Consider the following 18,043-nt stretch of genomic DNA (forward strand, 5'->3'; position numbering starts at 1 on the left):
TATTCTTTGACCATTTAGTTATTCTATAATTTAAAACGCTAGTAAACAAATGACTCAAAAAAGTTATTCCTCAGTAATGTTGTACATTTTCAATATTTTTTCTTTTTTTTATATATAAAATTGCACTATACAATCTCTTGATTTCTAGAATTTGTCAAGATAAAGTATCGCTTGTTTCTGTTGAATATTCGTTTTCTCAAAGATTATCTATCTCAGCCGATTTATTTCTTTTAAGCATAGAAATTGCTCTAAGTATTTCCTGTAAAGTATTTTTTCCATCTAATACTGAAGAAGAAGAAAAACAACAACAACAACAACAACAACAGGGTTAATATCATTAAAATCATGGACATTGTTATAATCTTCTGCTCTTTCATTCAAAGGAAAATTTATCTCAGAAAACATATATAGGTTCAAAGTATGTAATTCTTCCTTTTTCCTTTTTGAGATAGCGCCAAATATCACGGTATAGAATATTAACCTAGCTTTAATTTGAACTAATTCTAATCGATCAGTCTCTCTGTGTGTCATAATAAACTCTTGTTAATGCATTGTAAGTTGTACAACACTAGTGAATAAATTTACCGTGTTATTTACACTGTTTTACATTATTTACATCATATTTTACTTATATATCAATCAAAACAGATAATTATGATATCAATCCAGAACGACATAAGTCTTTATCATTGCCGCTCTTAATTTGCGTTTACTGAATTATACAAAATGTTAAAAATAAAAGCAGCATCGTTGCTGAATTCATAACAATTTAAAACATGTAAATTGTCTATTATTTGGAAATATTTTGTCACGCAATAATAAATAATATATTGTTAATATATAAATATAATTTAACATAACTGGTCGTTTGCTATTCTAAGGGAGGTTTTATTAATCTATTACCATATGAGTTACTTCCCTTGTCCATATAAAGTCAATTCCTTGTATTACAATCACGTGAAACTAACACCGTTTTTCGACTAAAAATGCTCTACATCATTTTGCAAACAGTCGAACATAATTCAATATATCTATCAAATATCATCGTCGGATACCCACGATTGATAAACATGTCACATAACATGCAATCAAAATGATAAATGTTAATGGTTCGGCCGTGGGTATCCGACGATGTCAAATATTTGCAATGGGTATGTCTACTCCACATAAATGCTATTACAGAAGTAAAAAGTAAAGCGAGATTTATGTGTATATACATATACTGGTATAGGGTGTATTTAGCCTACTCTTGCCGAACTAAATGTTGAAATTCTATCTTCATAAATAGCTGCTGACCTGAATGAGATTTTTATTGATAAAAAGTACAGATATCTGCGTTAAAAGTGTAGATAACATGTATATTGAAATACATGTACAGGTCATATATATTATGGCTCGTAAGTTTAAATGTTACGGTCGTTGTCAACATGGAAACCACAGAAAGGTGGAACCGTGAAAATATCTTTCTTCTATTGATACAAAAGTTTTTGGAATATTTTTGTTATTCTATCATTAACATAATAAAATGATTCAAATGTGTCATGTACACAGTAGGAAGTAGCTTCACAAAATGGCGACGGGTGGATTTAATGACGCTTCGGATGAAATTTCAGATTTTCAGTGTTTCACTTGCACAAACAAAGCGGCTGTGAAATATTGTGTTGAATGTCAAGGTTTCTGTTGTCGAACTTGCGTTGGTACACACTCGCGATTTCCTGCTTTAAAAGGTCATACGCTACTTGATCCGTTAGATGCTGAAGCTTAGGGTTTGTCAATCACATTGTCGACGATTCCGACAGAGAGATGTGCTATTCACACTAACAACTTTGTTGACATGTACTGTAAAGATCACGATGAAGTGTGCTGTACAACATGCATTGCTTTAAATCACAGGTATTTGAAATTGTCAAAAAGTGCAAACTTTACAATGTATATTGTGCAAAGTTTGAACTCTCTATCTCTAGTACATAACTAAAGTCAAAATGCGATATGAAAACGCCGTGTATACCTAGCTACCGAATATCACATATTCATAATATGTTTATATTTGTTGACTACATATAATCATATTTCACCAAAAATTATAAACAAATAACTTGATCGTCGGTGGTTCTACTCGGGTGCCCGTTCGTGCCTGAAATAATGCATAGAAGGGCATACATTTTTCATGCATATTAGACGTTGAAATATGCATTTTTTTCAAAACGGCTAATATTAAGGTTTTATTTAATATATTATCAATACATGTGCGGGGATTGACAAATATGCATTTATTTGGATTTAAAAGGCGTTGTGGGCTCCACATCTCACGGGTCTGTGATTATATTTAGTGCAACGAACGAGGCATTAGCGGGTCGGGCGTTGAAGGGAAACTCAAGTCTTATCTAGTTAAATTCACCTATATTGAAGTTAAGCACTCCTTTAGAACTGTTTGGTAAGTTAGTTGTTCCTATATTAAACTTTTGTAGGTAAGATTAAAATAATCCAAGTTCTATTTTTATAATAAATATGGTAATGTATCTTAAAGGCCAGACCAGATCTATTGTGGTGTATTGTGTTCATGTTTGTCTTTGTCCTTTTGTTATGAGTGAATGAACTGGTTTTGCAAGTTGAGTGATGGATGATTAATTTTGTATGAAAGTTTTTTTTAGCTGATTTGGTTCTGGAATGTAACATGACTTGGTAACCCTGACCACTCCTTTTTTGTTTCTCAAAGTTATAACACATTCTTTGTATTAACAGTTGACATTCGTTCATTTATTTCTTTATAGAAATATTTGTATTCTCTATTTTGGTTATTAAATTAGATTTCTTCTTATACAAAGCCTGGTTTCTTCCACCTGAATAAAATATATAAATAATCATCAAAAACCCACCACTATACTATGGATGTGAAATATTGGGATTCAAAGAAACAAATGTTATATAGAAATAATACATTTTCAATATTGTAACAACTTTTAGTAGTATGTGCCCAAACCCAGAATAATTTTGTCTAGGGAGAATAAGATCGTACAAGTTTACTTTCAAATATGCTAATATGTATAGTAAGATACTGGATTAATATATTAGAATGCGAATTCAAAAATATATATATATACGACATGTATACAATATAATGTTAAGACACTTGGAAATGTATCCTAATAAGATTTTAAGGGCATATGATATTCAACTTTTACTAGACTGAAAAAGACAACATTTTTATATATGTACTTAAGAAAAGACATTATAGTAATTGTTTACAGATAGTTTCTAAAAAAGCTTCTAGCTTTCTGCTCAATCCTTTTTGCATTTTATTGTAATATATTGTGTGTGTGTGTATATATATATATATGTATATATATATATATATATATATATATATATATATATATATATATATATATATATATATATATATATATATGACTGAAATAAAATATTGTTTAAACCAATTGTTTACATCTTTGGAACGCTTAATTAGAAAACTCGACAAGAGCCAGGACATATAGACTATTTTCCTGTTTTAAATATCAGCCATAAAATAACCAGTTAAAATTACTAAATTTAAAAAAGCATTAACAAGACATTATCTAGAAGTGTAAGCAGGTAGATATCATAAGCCGCATAAAATATAATTTGACGAACGAACATGTAAACTTTGTAACTCTCTAGAGGATGAATTTCATTTTTATTTGATAGTCCCCTGTACCACGATATTAGACAAATGCATATGAAAAAATATTTTTGGAAGAGACCTAATGTACTAGAATTAAATGTGTGGTTAGTTAAAAATTTAGCGGTATTTGTTTGCAAAACTTTTAATAAAAGAGGCAATGCACTGTATCAACGATAATCTTGTCCTCTCACTTTATCATATAAATTATATATATGATATATTATAATGAATAATAATTGACTTTGTTATATACCTATTTCATGTATAGCATGCTTATGTCATGCCGTACCTGCCGATTGTATTATTAATGTATACTGATTGGCATGCTGCCTTTGTATAACTAAAGTTTATCATTTATAAACGGTTAATTGCAATATCATTTATAATATTCTTTCATGCTGCCATAAAAAATAAAAATATCATTATAAACATTTATAGCATATATTCATAGTTTTGCTCAAACTTCATGTATTCCCGTATTTTAGCACTTTTAACTGAGCGTTTTTCAGCAATTTACATGAAGTTACAAGTCGTGTAATGTATTTCAAATGTTAAATCTTTTATCAGTTGACTACACACATCATTTTTGTATCATTTAAAAGCAGTCGATTTGAAGCATAGCATAGTTTACACAAACACAAGAATCACGAGCTATATAAGAAGATATAATTCATATTGCATTACATATGCTCACCTAAACTCGTGTTTATAGACATGAAAATAAAGTTTGAATGAGTAAGAATAGCAAATTATTTTTTTATTTATATTCAGCCGGTAGGAAACGTTTTGAAATGAAACTTAAAATCAATCTTTAAGAGAGAACGAATAGAAAGCATAGAGTAAACATCGTGATTTTTAATGTCCAGATGTTATTACAAGATAGATAGATAGATAGAAAGTTTTATTTCAATCATATTAGGCTTAAAAGCCCACGATGACATGATAACAGCATAATACTAGACAACGAACAGTGCATATACATATGAAATACATAACATAGCATGATGATAATATCGGAGAAGATCATAACGACAAACTCTTCAAGTATAAATACATTAATGTTGTGTTTAACTTACATAAATATGTATAGTTATCATTTGATATAAATGTAATCCAAAACATATATATTTGATAAATGTTTAAAGTTTTAAACCTATGTGAAATTATATACATTCATCAAATAATAGGTTATATACATACATGTACTGAATATATCCACGATTCTTGCCACATTCTAAGACAAGAAACATAGAATATAATTGATGCATATTTAATTCGTTTGTAATGGTTATAACATAAATATATCGGCCTTACCGAAAAGAAATTGCAAGACTGATAATATGTTTTAAATTAACAATCATGTTCAAAATGACTTATTGTCATTAATTTGTTCGTTTTACATATATACGTTTATTTAAGATGAGATATTCCAACAAAATGAGCACATCGCATAGAATGAAATAAATATGCATACTACACAATGTATTATTAACATTATTCATGTGTCATAGCTCTTTCGCCATAGAGACAAAAGAAAATTTATAAAGTATCAAAAGTAACCCTAGAATATATTCATCTTTTGAAAGCATATATATCACTTAAATTAATATAGTATGCATAGTTTATAGAAAAAAGACAATTTACTTAACAGTATACTTAGACACTAACTTATATTAATGACTACATGAGATTGTTTCAACTAACGGTATTAACAAAAAATAATTATAACTTTAACAAATAATTAGATGATAGAATTTCTTAGTTTAAAAGCTTTTTCAACAAATATTCCTAGGTTTCTTATCACTTTTTTTATTTTCTGAATTTAATAGTTCTATAAATTTATACATATTTGGTCTGTTCCAAAACTTCTTGTGAATGTAAGTGTTTCTTAATTCTGTATATAATGAGCATTCAATAACAAAATGGTATTCGTCTTCAAGAGTATTGCAAATTGAACATTTTCTATCGTTTAAAGGTATTCTGGTTGGTTTTGCCCACCTACCAGCTTCTACTTGTAGTCTATGAGATGACACTCTCAGACGTGTTAATGACTGAACAAATTTATTTGCAGTAAAACAATCAAGATATGGTTGGTACCTAAAGAAAGAAATATTTCTATAAAACAATACATAACACTTAAATGATTTTCTTTAAACAGGTCGTGCACACATGTACATTCAATTCCTGATGAGATCAGCGAATTATTCGATGCAAAAATTCAAGAAGATATGACCTTGTATTTACAGAGCAGAGAAAGTCGTTTTAAACACATCGAACTGAAGACAACAGAAGCTATGAAAGATTTGGAATCGTCAAGAAAAGAAGCAGACATGATGATCGACTTTGCTAAACAAAATCTGGTTGCACATATAGAGAAACTTTCAAAACAAGCTAAAGATGAAGTGGGAAAAGAATATCTAGCCACTAAGGAACAAATTGTAAAAAAGAGGCAAGAAGCAGTTGAAATGACAGATGATATTAGGATGAAATTAATAGATTTCGAAACATTAACAGGGGGCAACAGATCGCAACAATTCGTGCGCATGAAAATTGCGAACAAAAAACTAAAAGAAGAAAAACAAATGGAAACTGCCTTAAAATGTAACGCCATGACAAATACATGTATATCATTTGAGATTGATTCAAGAATACAGGTGTTTTTGCAAGACATTAAGACGCTTGGTAGACTCAGCTTTACAAGGGGAACCAGACGGTATACTGTTGACACAATTAAAGACGTGAATGTAAAATTACAAGATGACAAAGCGACTTGCGATATATCTGGCTCATGTTTGATTGAAGATGGACCACTTCTTTTAACAGATTCTAGAAACAAAAAGCTAAAGAGCGTTAACATTGAAACTATGGCTGTTGAAAATGTTTATACTTTTGGCCATATTCCGTATTGTTTGTGCAGTACTAGTAAAGACGAGGTAGTAGTTACCTTCTACAAGCATTCAAATTTCATTCTGTTTATCTTATTTACTGCGAAGCCGTCACATTCAAGGAAGGTTAACATAAACCATAACTGTTTTGGAATTGCTTATGGGGATGATAAACTTTATATCACTGATAAAGCTCAGACGTTATATATACACGATATGACTGGAAATGAATTGCAAAAGATATCAACCGATAGTTTAGGCATTGCTCTATTTAGCAAAATCCGAGACATATCTTTTAGTGATTCAATGCAATGTGCTGTAGCCGTAGATGAGAGTAAAGGTGTAATCATATTTAATGATCAGTATCAGCATATTGCTCGTTATTGTGATCCAGAGTTGCAGGGTGCAGCAGCAGTGTGTACAGATGATGAAGGAAATATATTTGTTTGTGGATATTACTCGCATAACGTGTTACAGTTGGGATATGATGGCAAAAAAATCGTTGATGTTGTTGGCAAATCACATGGAATTCCTTCTCCGGTATCATTGTGCTTTGATTCATCCAGGCAAAGGTTGGTTGTTTCGCCTCAAAATGGGAGAGATATTGTAAAAATCATTCAGCTTATGTACTAAAGCATTTTTTTTTCTCAAATGGACTTTATGTCACTTTACTCACCATTCAGTGAAATGACCTACAGATAAAATACATGTATGTATTTCTTGTGAATAATACAACTAAAGGATAATTGTATCATCAGTATTGTACAGGTGTAAAGAGGTTATATAGTACAGTAGTATGGCAGCCAAGGACAGTAGCTAATGATGCAACTATCCAACAATTGTGCATAGTTGCGATCATTGTGTAACTGTGTGAAAGTTGTGAAGCTGTCAATTTAAAAATGGGAATATCAGACATCAGAAAGATCTGCTATTAGCAATTCAAACCACATTAGTCATATCAATACAGATTTAAAAGGCAAATACAGAACATTTTCAGATTGTGTGATATGACATATCAATTATAGAACAATTTTGTTTCGAACGCTGTAGGTTATAAAAACAAGTCGTCAGTGGTTATTCATATCAAACGTTCGGTCAAATGTTACAGATATAACTTTGATGTAAATTGATATGTTATGGTATATAATTGTACATATCATGATTTCTGTTGGTATATACGTCAAGTATATTGTAAGGATCTGACATTCTAGCATAATTCTGAAATGCACTTACAACAGAACTTATAATGAAATCCAAGTGACATGGTGAAATCCTATAGCTTAGTCATATATTGTTGACTTCTACAAGATAAAGATTCACTTACCTGATTGATCTGAAGGAACCCTGTATTAACACTTATTGACTTTGCAATTTAAGCTGATAGAAATGTTAAACTTACCTTATTGTATAGCAGAAAACTGATTTTCTCTTTACATTTTCTGTGTAGCAGACGTCCAATGACAGACATCTTTGAAATCTGTCACTTCATACTTTATATTGAAGATTTCTTATTGTTAATGTCAATTTCAGTCAAATTCAATTCAAGAACATAATTTATGTAAAGTTTATAATTGATTAAGGTCAGAAATCCATAAGTATTCACTACATGTTTTTGTATATTAATGATTTTCGTATGTAGATTTTATATGAGATTTCAATATGGCCGCCATTGAAATCCAAGATTTCAGATTCAGAAATCCGGCCGTCTGTCCATTGGTGGATTTCCAGATTTCTGTTGTTTCATTGGTGGATTTCAAACATCGAACCTTATAAAAGTCGGAATCCAACCAATGTTGTCACTTCGGTCTTGACCTCCAAGTAATATAAATAAGTTGTAAAACCGCCAAAGTTCAAGTTCAGTAAACATCTTACAAACGACATTGTTATCCAAACTTGTAAGTTTGTATGTATTTAAATCCAATATTAGTAACTCACTAGACACTGTTGTTGCCGAAATACTTGTTATAAACTTAGAAAACTGTATAAGAATTGTATTTATTTTCCCCATCCTGACATACGTTTACAATGGTGTCAGAAGTAATGGGATGGTCTAAATTATTTACCATCCTATAAAACGGACCAGAAAAGTGCATCTCATCTATCCATCCATCCATAAAAAAAATAACATTTCAACTTGTGAAGAAAATTTTATTTTGTGAGAAACATACACATGAACTGACAAGAACATTATTTTATTCCTTGACTATATCAATGATTAACAGTAAATAGAGATTTAAACAGTATTTACATTGGATTAACATACATTATGGCAGACTCTTCAGATTCTGAAATAGAATTTTGTCAGAATAATAACAGAGCTTTGAATGATGAAAGACAAGGTGATGAAGCGCCACATCTTCATATTGAAACTGAAAGAGCTGATTCTCCATTGGATGAGTATGACATAAATGAAGAAGAGCCGCTTGCAGGTCAGGACCGAAGTCCCCCTTCAAGGGGTAGACCATCAAAGTGGACGAAACACTATGACAGACATAATGGACTTTCCAGGAAAACGTTGCCAAGAGGACCAAATTTTAAACTTAAATCATTTAGTGGAGATGAAAATTTTGAAGAATTCATAGATCATTTTGAAATAAATGCTGAATTAGGATGCTGGGACTTACATAGCATGAATTTAGCCTTAAGGTCCTGTCTGACGGGAAGAGCCCAAGTTTTTATTTCAAGACTTCCTACTGACATTAAATCAAGCTATCGCAGCCTGGTTGAGGCCTTGCGAAATAGATTTACTAACAAGTATGATCAACCAGTGTGGGTATCTTCTCTGAAAGCAAGAAAACGAGGTTCAACAGAATCTATTGCGTCTTTTGCAGATGCTCTCTCCGAACTTGCACGCAAAGCATATACTGATCTGAGTTACAATGCACAGGAGCGAATGGCTTTAGATCAATTGTACAATAACCTGTGTCCTGAGCTTCAGTATAAGTGCATCGAAAAAAACTGTAGTACTATAGATCATGCTGTCAGCATTATACAAACATATGAAAGTGTTTTGGGTTACAAGTAGCAACACTCACATTCTCAAGGCATCATTGACCAAGACTTTTAATGAAAAAATGTGAAAACAACTGATAAAGAAATTCAGAGACTTAATGTTTTAGATGGTAATATCCAACAATGGACAGGCACACCTTCAGATAATTGTTCTCCTTGTCAAGTTATTGTATCCGAAAAAGTAAACATTCCAGTACAAACATCAATGTGGGTTATGGTAGAGGTACAAAACAAAAACTTTATGTTGCCAGTTTTATTTTTTAATCTTATTACAAAGAAAATTCTCTTCAAATAGTAGATAGTGTTGCGTAAAAAGGACTAGCAATGCACTCAAGTGAATGGAACAAACTATATGGACCATCATGTGGTAATCAAACAAAATAGTGACGTTGGAACTTGCACTTCAATAGGTGACCTATATATATTTTTAAAATTGGAAAAGTAAGCATGGTAGCCTGTGAACCTAATACATGCATATCTCAGATGGGCACAACAAAAGAAAGAATACCTATTATGCTAAAAGTGTATTAAGAATGACCATAGATAACATCACCTTTCACGGATGATAAAATTAATTTTGGAGGAATGGAAAGCGGGACACGGTAATACTGGCCTGATCACCCAGGGATTACGATAAGATGACCTTTGTGACTTCATTAGGATGATGTCACGTGTGTTAATGGCCATGAGAGTCTGGTCTTAACGTGTTCATTGAATGCCGCCTTTCCTTGTCGATCTTGTTTATCATATTATATATCATATTCTATAATGTGAAGCTGCTGTATCCTATGGGAAACTTAATGACTGGTAGACATTGGGTTAGAAAAACAGTACCCAGCATAAGAAGACTATCAGAAATTTGTTCAATGCTTTAAAATGGACTAGGAGATATGTAGTATTCAATATAAAGTAATTGTGTATGAATGTATGCTGTATGTTATAAATATACATATTAATTGCTTCCAAACAAACCACTACCACGCGAGTATCATCCATCTAGGTTACTATTTGAAACATCTTTGAAGCTTAAAGAAATAGTCAAAACTTGGTATGACACATACATGTATCAGCTTGAAGCAGCATCACACTCTAAAGAATTGGAAGATATATTGAAACAAATTGCTGGTGTTAAAATTCGCATCTGAATAAAATCTTGACATTTCCGCATCTGAAGAATCAACACCTATGAATTGAATAAATTAATTAAGCCTGACATAAAAACTACAATAAGACTGAGGACATTTACATTATCTGATTAAATAAACTTTTCATATAATATAGTTACATAAAATAATAATAATTACAGAACAGCAGAAGTTTTAACTAACTGTGAAATAAATCATAAATATTTTGTGGTCTAGTACCTATTTCGGACAGTATAAAAAGTTCAGGGAATATCAGTCTTTAAGACTTAGGGAGGGGGTGTGTAAGGATCTGACATTCAAGCATAATTCTGAAATGCACTTACAACAGAACTTATAATGAAATCCAAGTGACATGGTGAAATCCTATAGCTTAGTCATATATTGTTGACTTCTACAAGATAAAGATTCACTTACCTGATTGATCTGAAGGAACCCTGTATTAACACTTATTGACTTTGCAATTTAAGCTGATAGAAATGTTAAACTTACCTTATTGTATAGCAGAAAACTGATTTTCTCTTTACATTTTCTGTGTAGCAGACGTCCAATGACAGACATCTTTGAAATCTGTCACTTCATACCTTATATTGAAGATTTCTTATTGTTAATGTCAATTTCAGTCAAATTCAATTCAAGAACATAATTTATGTAAAGTTTATAATTGATTAAGGTCAGAAATCCATAAGTATTCACTACATGTTTTTGTATATTAATGATTTTCGTATGTAGATTTTATATGAGATTTCAATATGGCCGCCATTGAAATCCAAGATTTCAGATTCAGAAATCCGGCCGTCTGTCCATTGGAGGATTTCCAGATTTCTGTTGTTTCATTGGTGGATTTCAAACATCGAACCTTATAAAAGTCGGAATCCAACCAATGTTGTCACTTCGGTCTTGACCTCCAAGTAATATAAATAAGTTGTAAAACCGCCAAAGTTCAAATTCAGTAAACATCTTACAAACGACATTGTTATCCAAACTTGTAAGTTTGTATGTATTTAAATCCAATATTAGTAACTCACTAGAGACTGTTGTTGCCGAAATACTTGTTATAAACTTAGAAAACTGTATAAGAATTGTATTTATTTTCCCCATCCTGACATACGTTTACAATATACATGTATATATATGATTTGGGTGAAAAAGTAATTCAACACGAAGGTCTATTTGCAACTAAATTTTATATCGATAGTCAAATCACGCAAATTTGGACTTTCGACTTTTCAAAGATAATCCAAATACATTTATAGTGATAACGTTTTTATGTCAGTTATGAAATCAGCAGTGATGTAATGGGACCTTCAGTTTTTTATGATATGTGTATGAACATATGTCAATTTCGTTTATCTAAAGTCAATTAATAATAACAATTGTATATTAATGTTTCATGTAATGTATGTTAATGTATATATGAATGTATGTAAATGTACAAGTGCATGCGTGCGTGTGTATATGTTAATGTCATGAGCTTAACAATAAGACAAGCTACCAGGTCGACCCAAACACCTATCAATAACTTTTCCTATAGATTAATAGATTTCAAAACTGATTTTCACAATTATGAAACTATGTAAGACCAGAATTAGATGTCTCACTTCAAGGTCAATGTTATTGGTGAAGGTTAAGCGATGAAAAAATACGTTTTCAGTTCGAATGTCACATAGTGGCAGAATTGGGAATGTTCGTCGTGTGTCCGTCCGTCAACAATAAGTTTGTTTACTTGTGTTTAAGGATTAAATATTGAAAACAACAACCAGTATTTATTCATATTTTATTTATTGGCGATTACTACCCTATGACATATAGAATTATTATATCTAGAACATCTCGGTTCCTTGTGAAAACGAACTACATAGCACCATTTGTTCTGAGTTATGGCATTTTGTCTTTCCTCGAAAAGTAGCCATATCGCTCATTCCTGGTCAGGTTGACACTTGGTATCTTGGGAGTTACACTCTTATCATGACTGGTATATTCATAGTAGCATGATACTACATGTACATGTCACTTGTAAATTCTGTCATCGAATATGGTTTATTTTAAAATATATTAAATGCATGGATATATAAGTATGCATGATTAAAGGGGAAATCATTATCTGCACCGCTTCAACAACAAATAAAATGCACTAAAGTCAAGATCAAGGCAGTCTGAACAAACAAAGAAAGTGTTATACAACCTCGTTTCCGTAGAACATGCTATGAATGCCAGCCATGAACAGGCTCAATCAAACCGAGTCTGCAACATTTTCAATTGTGCCGTATTGAGCTTTCTTCGGGGATTCTATTTCTCTAATTGATTGTAACATCACTGTTATTTGTGCCGTGTTGCAGGTATAAAAGGTTTCCCCGTACATTTAATCAAAGATTTTATATTTTCTATCCTTGAAGATCGTTCAGCACGACATTATTGTTGTGTATACATGTTATGTGGTATTTTTAGTTTCTTCTATTAAGCCTTTTTCAACTTGGGTGGTTCCAGTAGTCCTATTTGAATACTGTATTTATAATCACCCTTGGGATATGTTGTCTGCCTTTTTTCTTCTTTCAATTTGGGACCATACGTCACTTTTCATGGAATGACATTATTGTGTCACATTGAAGGCTCCATGTTAACCGCCGTATAAACACATCTGCTGATGTTTCTAAATTCAAAATTACATCATTTCCGTGTTTAAATGTTGAATTTTGCAAAAGCCGGTGTTAGGGGGGCAATGGCTTAACATTTTTATAGCATGCGCCGAAGTATATAAAAACAAAAGCGATTTAATCCTTCATTGCACTATAATTATAGTCGTGTACGTATCTTTTTTCATTTTTCGTTGCAAATAACGGACGCTTATCAGGGTCTATATTTAAGGAGATGTTTTGCGCAGAGTCGACTTATTTTTTTTTCTTGACGGCAATTTATAAAAAAAGATATGATATTAGTTCCTCTTCATAGGGGAAAACATCAAATAAATCAGTACGTAGAGCGAAAAAACAGAAAACCACGTACAATCTGAGTTCAGAACGTTTTATATTTAAATTAATCTAATTAAGCGTTTTGAGCTGGCTTTTATCAGAAAAAAAGAAACGATAAATTGATGTACGTACATATATACATGTATTTTAACTATTTTGCGTAAACTAATTATCAGTCTCTTTTTATCTCTATTTCGCAGTTTTTATGATACATTCAAATGTTTTTACAAATTTAATGTAAACTAAACCGGTTCAATATTGATACATTTCTTCAACATTGGTCTTTGCTTCATGCAAATATTTTTTATATAAATTGTTTATTCGTGACAAATAGTAGCATACGTACAATTATAACTTTTAAATGTACAATTAGGAAAGTCTTATCCCGCGCAATAGTATTTGATATTTTAACACAATGTTCAATAAATAAAAATAAAAAAATAAGTAATTATGAATTTACAGCAAATGTAAAGTGACAGAAGTGAGATAACTACAGACAGACGTGAGGTAACAGGCAGAAGTGAGATAACTATAGACAGAAGTGTGATAACTACAGACAGAAGTGAGATAACTACAGACAGAATTGAGATAACTACACACAGAAGTGAGATAACAGACATAAGTGAGATAACTATAGACAGAAGTGTGATAACTACAGACAGAAGTGAGATAACTACAGACAGAAGTGAGATAACTACATACAGAAGTGAGATAACAGACAGAAGTGAGATAACTATAGACAGAAGTGAGATAACTACAGACAGAAGTGAGATAACTACAGACAGAATTGAGATAACTACAGAAGAATATATTAACCTGTGGTTTTGAAATAAACAATAAGTACATTAAGTAGTTAATAAATTACTTGATTTTCATACGCTATTTGACAAAGTCAATGTTTACTTTTAATTTTTTATTCGAGTATGGAATGATAATTATCCGTTTACATTATATCTTATTCCCTTGGTATTACTTTTGTAAGGTATGTTAGATGACCGAGTAAAATTATTGCACAAAAATTAAACAAAGTTTTCCAATCTGTACTTCTTCTCCCGATGTGAAACCTAAGAAAGGTAATTATTTAAATAATAATGTTAATATGTCAACCTAAGAATACATAATAATGTACTTTAGAATTATAATGCAACATTGCTAATTTTGTATGTAAAACAATTTAAACAAAATATAACAATAATGTTTACTTTTTGCCGTTCTTGTTGTTGCTGCTGCTGCTGTTGTTGTATTGTTTAAGTGGCGTCCGTGGCCAACTTATGAAAGTCGTTGACTTCTAGTTGCTTGCCCCTTATGATTTTAAATCCCATAAGGGACTAACGATTCTTGTATAATGTGGGGAAGCTTTCCAACTAGTTTACGGCACATCGGTGGTTCCGCTCAGATGCCTTCTCGTGTCAGACCAGGTACACTTGAGGTCTCTCTTCACTACTAAAACATGACAGTCGACATACGACCTTACTTCGTGGGTGAGATATTTAACATAAAAATACTGATTTTCAAAATTTTACTGTTTTTCAGAACTAATATCACTACTATATACCACTTCACTTGGTCATGAAGGCAACGTCTCAGGTCATATTTTGGGGGATTATGGGAAATTGATGAATAATAAAGTCATATTCTTAAGTATTCTATTTAAAATAAATAAATCCTGGCCCTGTCACAAAGATTTAATGATCTGTATCAAGATCAGGATTAAATATAAAAACTCAAATATTCTCTGCTGTTTATCCACGTATTTTAGATATGATAAAACTGGATTTGACATAGCATGTTTATGAAATTTCAGAAATAACTAATTGTTATATTTGCAAGATATGAGTATTTTGAAGTTGATCAAAATTTTGATCTTGATCCTGGAATAAATCCTTACTTTGATTTTTTTTATTTGTGTTGTTATTCGTTGATTTAAAATAGGTTGGTTGTTTTGCAAATCATTTTTTTTTCATATTTAAATATAGTTAAATACAATCAACACACAGGACAAAGAACCCTTTGAATCATATCAGGCATTTGTTTATCTAGCCGGCTGATCATCATGTTTGCAGATATATATATATCTATAAATATCGAGAAATAGAAACCAACCTATTTTAAATCAACGAATAACAACACAAATAAAAAAATCGTATCAAAGTAAGGTCTTAATACAGGGGTGATCTTAATTCCGGAGTGGTCTTAAGTAGGGATTCTACTGTACTGTATTCTGCAATATTAGATGAACGCAGTAGAATCGCCTTGAAAGCGCAGTGGTCGCCGTGACAGTACCGTAAAGTCGTAATAAGAGGTTTTAAAAAAAAATAAAGCTCCGTACAAGCGCCGTACACACGCAGTATAGGCGCGATAGAGACGCCGCACAATCTCCGTACAAGCGCCATGGCTAACAAAGGCGTTCATTCGGCGTTCCTTTTACGCTTTCACGGCGCTCCTGTTGAATAGGAGATGTGAGTTGCTACGGCGTCCTTATTTTGATTCCACTGCGCTCTTATCAGAACGCCGAGTGACGGCGTTTGTTTTGAGCATGCTCAAACTGCGCGCCGTCGGTCGGCGTTCTATGCGATGCTGCGGCGATGCTACGCTACGGCGATGTTTGCGATCTTACTGCGCTCACCTCGGCGTTCTGAAATTTCTTATGACGCCATGAGAACGCCGTCCTAGTGTAACAGGGGTTTAAGGTTTTCAGTCACAGATATGTACAACTTTTCATTATTTATTCTTTACAATATGTTACTCGGGAAACAGATGTAAATGTTGAGTGCGTTGTTGTAAAATTATGCACTGTTCGTGTTTATATGCGCAGGAATATAATCACGAAGGCCGATATATCGGAGTGAACCGTGCAATATCATACTTCAACGCAAGAAAGATTCTAACAAAGAGAATTGATAAAAATAAGAACTACATTGAGCGTAGAAGAAATTTCCTGTGGTCATTTAACGTAAGCATTCCTTTTTCAGTCTGCATATGTCGTTAAGTAATGCATTCGACTGTCCTATCTATTTAATAGCAGACTATTGTGAAGCCTGTTAAATTTATTTATATAAAAATTTACCTTTATCTGCAATGTATATAACTACATGTGTGTTAATATACAATATACAGTTGTAATGCAAAGTGAGATGAACACATTTTTTCATTTCCCCCTGTCTGTCGATAACTTTTATTCTGTTGAAAAGTTTATAAGATGACTTGACACATGTAAGCCAACGATTACTTTTTAACTGCTGAAAACTTTCAAATTAATTTCGGCGCAAAGGATCATCATTACGAAATACTATGTAAAGTGATGTACTACCCATGGTCAAGGTCACTTCGCGTTTGCTCTTTAATAACTGAATGAAAATATTGGGAAGAGCTGAATTTGTGTACTGATTTTCATTTTACAGGTAAATTAAGAACAAAATAAGTGGTTAAGTAATTAAGGTTTGCTTAGCAATGTATACAAAAGTTAATATGATTGTATTTTCCTAACAAACAATCCATGCATGAAACAGGAATTATAAAATTCAAAGACTCAGTATGATGAAGTTTGAATTTATATAAACCAGCAAGAATACAATAATTAAGCTTCTCATTATTAAGATTTGTCCGACAGCAAGCAATCACAATGTAAAGAACTTTACAAGAAATAGCATTATTTTATAAGAATATTGTTGAACATGTACAGATAATTTTCTAGACAATGCTACCTAGGTCCACTTGTAACAAACCTTTGATACATCGATCTACAGGTCTATGATCGATTACAGTGGCTTAGGCGTTATTCAAGATTATCTTGGTAGTGACTTTACTCACAATCTCGAAATTTGTATTAAAATATTTCACTCTTTAACTTTTTTGTGTGTTTTATTTTAATCTGGACGAGCCGAAAGTTCGAACACAGTGAACTTGAGTCAAAAGTACAACTGCAAATTTGCTAGATTTAATCTGGAATCGTTCATTAAGCACTATTTTACAGTTTGTACTTAAGTTTAGTGAAGTTAAGTTTCATCTGTCATATTAAAACAAATGTATTAAGTTAAATGATACATTTTACATATAATGGGAATATGAGCTTACATTTATGGCAGAGACAAAGTTATTACTCGCTCTCTGTGTCAAAGGAAGCCAAATAATGAATTAATATGTACACAAATTTACTTCGTAACAATAAAGCCAAACAAGCTGTTTAAAATGTAAAATTAATTGAAATCTTATAGCAGTTTACTCAGTTTAAAAGTCTTATTATCATTTGATAATACTTATCATTTATTCATAAAATAGCTACAAATGCTTTTTTCATGAAAATTATGTATTAATTATGAATGTCACTTAAGTCTTTACAAAATGCCTAAATGCTTAAACAAAAACACAACAACA

At 31.7% G+C, this 18,043-nt stretch overlaps 1 protein-coding gene across 1 annotated transcript; it reads left to right on the forward strand.

Annotated features, from left to right (window-relative positions):
• Nucleotides 1–1,452: 1,452 nt before the first annotated feature.
• Nucleotides 1,453–7,730, forward strand: LOC132749911 (uncharacterized). Its single transcript, XM_060739837.1, has 2 exons — nt 1,453–1,893; nt 5,820–7,730. The coding sequence occupies exons 1-2, from the start codon at nt 1,835–1,837 to the stop codon at nt 7,177–7,179; spliced, it is 1,419 nt and encodes a 472-aa protein (XP_060595820.1). The 5' UTR covers nt 1,453–1,834; the 3' UTR covers nt 7,180–7,730.
• Nucleotides 7,731–18,043: the final 10,313 nt, after the last annotated feature.

The sequence above is a fragment of the Ruditapes philippinarum genome, unplaced genomic scaffold (genome assembly GCF_026571515.1).
Source record: "Ruditapes philippinarum isolate M1 unplaced genomic scaffold, ASM2657151v2 ctg709_1_1_1_1, whole genome shotgun sequence".
NCBI classification, from domain to species: Eukaryota; Metazoa; Mollusca; class Bivalvia; order Venerida; family Veneridae; genus Ruditapes; species Ruditapes philippinarum.